Source organism: Capsicum annuum, chromosome 1 (genome assembly GCF_002878395.1).
Source record: "Capsicum annuum cultivar UCD-10X-F1 chromosome 1, UCD10Xv1.1, whole genome shotgun sequence".
NCBI classification, from domain to species: Eukaryota; Viridiplantae; Streptophyta; class Magnoliopsida; order Solanales; family Solanaceae; genus Capsicum; species Capsicum annuum.
The window spans coordinates 3655960-3662584 of record NC_061111.1 but is presented as its reverse complement, the minus strand read 5'-3'; the positions used below and the strand labels follow the sequence as shown (position 1 = coordinate 3662584).

The following is a 6625-nucleotide window of genomic DNA, read 5'->3' as shown; positions in this document are numbered from 1 at the left end:
CAAGTAAAGATTCATATTCATTCTTCATCGATATTTTTGCCTTTGCAGTCAGCTGGCTCGAAAAAAGTAGCAGTTGGAACAATTAGAGAAGCACTTCAGAGAGTAGTCTGGAAATCTTGAAGATTAGCTCAAGGTTGGTCAGCTAAGCCATATGAAAAAAAAGCTTGGTGAATCATGTCCTTAGAGGAGAGTTAGAGCTTGTGTACAGTATTGCACTTTAAAATGCTTTTTTCAAAGATTTGACAAGCCTAGAGGAAAGTTGTAATTTGGAGTAACTTTCTTCTAATGCATCATCTTTCTTGAACATCACTTTTTTGTGGTCCTCTATAAAGTTCATGAAAGTTGAGTTGTTGAATCTTGCTATTGATTTGATTTCTGTCAGTGACCCCTCAACAAACAAAGTTGAAAGGTCACTTCAGGAATGGAAATAGTTTGTTGTTTGCTTTATGGTCTTGTTAAATAATTTTTACTATTCTAAGCATGCTTAAGCTCTTTCTTGAGACAAAGAGGAGGTTTTTATGCAACAAGCCCCTCTAGCCGAGGACTAGTGGCTGGCGGTCCTGCAGAAGCTTCCCTTGTAAGCACAACAAATGAACTGTAGTGGTGACCTTTTCACTCTTCCACGGACTAGTACATGTGCCAAATGCTCATTAAGGAAAGTTGACTCCTTGGACTGGAACTAAGGGATTGCTCGAAGTGTTAGAATGCCATCTTTTCACAATGTCAAGGTCACATTAGATGATAAAAACAACATCATTAGTGTAGTCCTAGAAGGTGGGGTCTGAGAAGTGAGAACGGCAGGAATGACCTGAAAAGTTGAGAGGGCCTCACATATCCCTCCTTTTTATTCTAAATCTGAGAAAGAACCCCTAGTGGAGAAGTAGCAGGACCAGAAAACTAGCTTTTATTATGTAAAACCCCACAAAAGTTGAATAGCAAAAAGTAGTAGAATTAAAGAAGGGATGGCTACAGGTTACAGCTTTTCCAGTAAAGGTTGGATTTGATAAAAGAGGAAACATTATCAACATATATGGCTCCAGAGAAAAAAAAAAGAAAGAGGAAGAGTGCTCCAAGATCATATGTTCAGACCAGTTTAAACGCACTTCAACTATCCTATGAAGCACCTGCTACCTTCCACGAGCATAACTACAATTATACATAGGTTGACAAAACGAGAGGCAGATGTATCGTCATGGTTTCATATGAAATTAATACTTTTGAGGTAGAGCATGAGTTTATACGTAAAAGTCCATGAAAAATCGCGACATACATAGATATGAACTCATAACTTTAAAGATACAATGAGTTCAATGCTAAGAACCTTAAATGTTGAACCCATGAGACTTATATTCTGGTCCGCCTCTGGAAAAAACGCGATTATGTTATAAACAATTGAATTTCAACAACTTGGGACATTCTTCTACTCTAGGATGTGATGAACAGTCAATGAACAAACAATTGAATTTCAACAGATGCATATCTTTGACATACATATGATTCCTTCTTTGTCTTGACTGTTTATTAGTAGCAATAAAGAATCATAATTTTGGAACATAGATGAATCTTTTTTGGTTTGGTTTGCACTAATGTGAACCTTTTAACTTGATTCGTAAGATTTAACTAACATCTAACTATAGTACAATTATAACGTTGAATGATTAAATGCAAGATGTCTGACATTACAGTTCGAAAAAGTTGTTGCTGACTAGCCCAGTGCGACAGGACCAGTCAGTCTATTGTACGAAGCCTTACTTGCATCTCTGCCGAAGGCTGTTTTCACAGCTTAAACCCGTGACCTCCTGATCACATGACAACCACTTTACCAATTACTCCAAAGCTTCCTTCAATAGGAAAAAGTTTCCTCTTAAATTGTCCCGGGAATCTTTTATCATCACCACTAAAGAATGAGTAGAATTCAATACCTTAAATGATAAAAGGAAGCATGAGTAGAATTCGATACCTTTACTGATGAAGGGTAGCACGTATTGAGTAGAATAGTCGAGATGCATGTAAGCAGAATGAATCGGAACACCAACATTATCAAAAAGAAGAAAAGAGGCACCGCCAAGATTTGAGTGAAATTGGCATCAATATACCATGCAATACAAATCGTTGGGAGCACTTTCCCATTTTAAATACCAGTTTCACCACACAACAGAAGGACCTATACTTTCTCATGGACATTTTCCCCTTCTGTCTTGCACCATCAACTTCCCCAAACCCCCGAAAAGGTAAAAGAGAAGCAAAACAATCCTACATTAATCGCCAAATATAGCATGTTTTTTTTATAACAAATCATTCCCATTCGATTGTTGATGGAGGCTTTGATGTAATATCCAAAAGAACTCGGTTTACACCACGAACACTGTTGCAAATCTTTCTTGATACATCGTCGAGGAACTTGAAATCAAAGTAGTACCTAAAAAAGAAATTACAATTTCAAATAAATGAACAGATTTAGCTCATGACATAAATATAACGGCATAAAGAGTGGTGGTGGTACTCTTTCGGTACTTTCACAAGAGAAGCTCCAAGTAAATTACAAATTTGGACCGCAGGAGATGGAATTACTTTGATGATTAATACAATATATGTCATGGCACGGGATCATTTGGACTACTACTTTTTGATTGATTGGTCCGAGGTTGCTGAGAAAAAACATTTATCTAGTGTGGGGCGACTGCCGTACACTTCTACTTCTAACTAATGGCGAACAACCGACAATGCAAGCAAATAGAAGGCACAAAAGTTTCATAAACACATAGCATACATCCTTAATATCTATTAAAGTGCGAAGCAGAACAACAATAACTTTTACGTCAACGGTGTCCAATCTTGACAATTAGTACATAAAAATAAGTAGAGCAGAAAGATGTGGGAAAGAATAAGTTACCAGTCTGCAGTCATTCCATCTTGACTTGTGACTGCTCTAAGTGCAACAGCATGCGAATGCGTTCTTTGGTCTCCTTGTACTCCAACGGTTTTCACAGGTAAGAAGACAGCAAAAGCTTGCCAAATTTCATCATAGATTCCAGCATCTTTGATTGACTGAATGAAGATCTCATCAACCTAAACGACGTAAGCTTTTATAAGACGAGGAACCAAAACAGAAAGGATTAAGAAATTACTACTAATACTGGAGAACTCCTAAATACCTGACGAAGAATATCCAAGGAATTTCCAGCTGTGACATCTCCCGGAATTCGGACAGCAAGTCCCGGACCAGGAAATGGGTGGCGCCGGAGAAAAGCCACAGGTATATTCATAATCTTTCCCATTGCACGAACCTACGAGATAAGGGAGTCAGACCGTTCAAATCGGTCCAGAATGAAAAGGAAAAATAGTGTGGAAAGGCATGAAAAAGTTGTAGAAGACAATGATACCTCATCCTTGAATAGAAGCTTCAGCGGCTCGATGAGCTTCAGCTTCATATCCTTTGGGAGCCCGCCAACATTATGATGGCTCTTGATAGTATGAGAATGTGTTCTTCCACTTCCAGGTGGGGGACAAGACTCAATTACATCAGGATACAAGGTTCCTTGGACTAGGTAAGTAGGTTTCTTTCCCACTTTTTTCTCCAAATCATGGGCGAAAATATCAAATATGTTGATGAACTCCTTCCCAATTATTTTCCTTTTCATTTCAGGTTCTGTTACACCTTTTAGTTTGCTGAGAAATTCTTCCGTAGCATCAACACAGGTAACAGGCAAATGGAGGTCACTCTCAAAGGTAGCCATCACCCTTTCTCTCTCCTTGTACCTAAAATATTGATGCAAAACCGATGTCAGAGCTTGTAAAAGATATGAAGCAAGTATCAGTTGACTTAACCGATTTAAAGAAAACTTTAGTTTGTCGTACTAATAATTGTGGGATAATCAGCAGCTTATTAAGAAGTGGAAGGACTAGAGACTTGCCTTAATAGACCATTATCAACAAAAACACAGTGAAGCCTGTCTCCAATAGCCTTGTGTACCACGGTAGCTGCAACTGTGGAATCAACACCACCAGATAAAGCACAAATCACATGATCTTCAGGTCCTACCATGGCTTTAATAACCTTTATTTCTTCCTCCAGAACATCTTCCATGTTCCAGCCTGCTGTAAGCCCGCAAATATCAAATAGAAAGTGTCTTAACGTTTCCATCCCTTCAACTGAGTGTGTCACCTATACAGCATTCATCTGGTCAGTGCGGAAGAAAAACTTGATAGTACATATTCAAAGATTCCAACTCAGCTCTCTTGCACAGAGAAAACAAATGATATCTGACACACGTTTATATTTGACAAAGAATATTTACCCGTTTGATGAATTAGATGGGACCTTTACTGAATTCATCAAAGACCCAAACAAAAGAGAAGTAGGAAACTTATTACCCAGGTTATAGTAATAAGAGGACCAAGTGAAGAGATTCAAAGCTTCAAGACAACCCAAGTATCAAGTAAATTAATTTAATTCAATTCAACGGAAAGGTGTGTTTGGGATGGTAGAAAACAATTCAGTATGGGGAAAATTGTTTCTGTTGACATACAAATATTCCAATTCATATTCCATATTGCTTGTTTCAACTAAAAAATTCTTACAGGACTCCACTTGTAAGATTACAATGGGTATGTTGTTGTTTCAACTAAAACTTAAGACATTGTTGCCAACCTTTAGTACTCAAAAAATCATCAAAAGAAAACAACAACATACCAGCTACTTGTTTCAACTAAAGTTTCTTGACAGACCCCACTTGTAGGATTAAATTGGTTGTTGTTGTTTCAACTAAAACATATTGTTGCCAACCTTTAGTACTCAAAAATCATTTGTTGAGTCCCACATCGGTGGGTTAAAGGGTCCTTGGTCTCCTTATATGGACTTGGGCAATCCTCCCCTCATGAGCTAGCTTTTGAGGTTGAGTTAGGCTCAAGGTCTATTTCTTTATCATCATTAAAATACAACAAGTCAACAACAAATATCTGGTGTATTCCCACAAATGGGGTTTGAGCAGAGCAGAGAATACCCAGGCCTTACCCCTACATCGTCATGGAGAGGTTGTTTCCAAAGGACAGCTCGGCTCAAGCAACACATAACACGGCAATTTGATGACAATACATAGGTAAAAGAATCATCAAAAAGCTATCTTTATATTCTATCTGTATACTCAATCTTCGACCTTACCCCTAGCTCATGGAGATAAAGAGGTTGTTTCTGAAAGACCCACACAGTTTGGGAGAGAATCCAGAAACATCAAAATGCTATCTTTATATTCTACATGTATACTCTGCCATCCATTCAGTATCTCAACAGCTACCTACTTTTATATCCAACCGAACACAAAATACTACAACAACATACCCACACACCCAGTGTAATCCTTCAAAAGTGGGATTTGGGGATGATAGAATACACACAGACCCTACCCCTATCCCGAGGAGGTAGAGAGGACGTTTCCAAAAGACCCTTCGGCTCAAGCACAACAAATCAAAATATTTACAGAAAAAAGGGACAAAACACTAAATAATGAATCAAAATAACTCTGCAAAGATCAATTCTTTTTCCAAGAATATCATCAAAAATGCTCTTTTTACCTCAGAATGATACTGCAGCCCATAAAACCTCCGTTCCCTATTCTCAATAGCAGCGACAGCACCCTGATTACTTCTCGCCACAACCTCAAATCCATCGGGCCATTTCACAACCTCATCACCATGACTCATCCAAACATTTCTAACCAATCCTAACAACCCCACCAAGTGTCTATCCCTCACACAACAGTTGATTTAGAAAAAATCATCAAAATGCTATCTTTACATTCTATTCTATCTGTATACTCGACCTTACCCCTACCTCGCGAAGCTAGATGGTTGTTTCTGAAAGCTCGGGTCAAGCACACATAACACGACAGATTGAGAGACAATACAGACATTAAAAACGATCAACAAAATGCTATCTATCTATCATCTGTTTTGTATCTTTGCAGCTACCTACATTTATATACAATCAAACACCGAATAACGATTCAAAATAATTTCACATAAAGATTAAATTTTTACCTCAGGATGATACTGCAACCCATAGAACCTCCTTTCCCTATTCTCAACAGCAGCAACAGCACCCTGATTACTCCTCCCCACAACCTCGAACCCCTCCGGCAACTTCACAGCCTCATCACCATGACTCATCCAAACCAGCTGCTTCTCCCCAATTCCCTTATTCCCAAACAACCCCTCATTCTTCTCAACCTCAATTTCCATTCTCCCATACTCATGCTTCTCACCAATCTTAACAACCCCACCAAGTTTCTGCACAAGTAACTGCAACCCATAACAAATACCCAACACATGAATCCCTTTCTCCTCAACATACTCTATAAACCCAGATGGGAAACATGGGGCCCCCTCGGAATGGACACTGTGGGGTCCACCTGATAGGATGATGACACGTGGGTTGAGTTCGGTTATGGAAGATAAAGAAGATGTGCCGTTGATACAGAGTGAGAAAATTGATAGGCTTCGGATTCTACGAGTGATAAGGTGAGTGTATTGAGAACCGTAATCTAGGATTAGTACGAGGTTTGATGACTTCTTGGCTTGTGTTACAGGTTCCATTGTCGGAAAATCAAGAATTAAGAAGATGGAGACT

General features: G+C 38.7%; 2 protein-coding genes across 2 annotated transcripts in view; one reads left to right on the top strand and one right to left on the bottom strand.

The window, feature by feature from the left end:
• LOC107852073 (organic cation/carnitine transporter 3-like) overlaps positions 1–120 on the top strand; it is an 8141-nt gene extending 8021 nt beyond the window's left edge. The window contains exon 2 of the mRNA XM_047406693.1: positions 49–120. Coding sequence (XP_047262649.1) covers positions 49–120 — 72 coding nt within the window. The remainder of the gene's footprint in view (positions 1–48) is intronic.
• A 1917-nt stretch (positions 121–2037) lies between these two features.
• LOC107865390 (GMP synthase [glutamine-hydrolyzing]) lies at positions 2038–6625 on the bottom strand (the record flags this gene model as incomplete). Its single annotated transcript, XM_016711666.2, is given in 6 exon segments — positions 2038–2419; positions 2894–3069; positions 3156–3287; positions 3384–3759; positions 3915–4165; positions 6037–6625. Coding segments are annotated over 6 exon segments (1614 nt in total). The 3' UTR covers positions 2038–2295.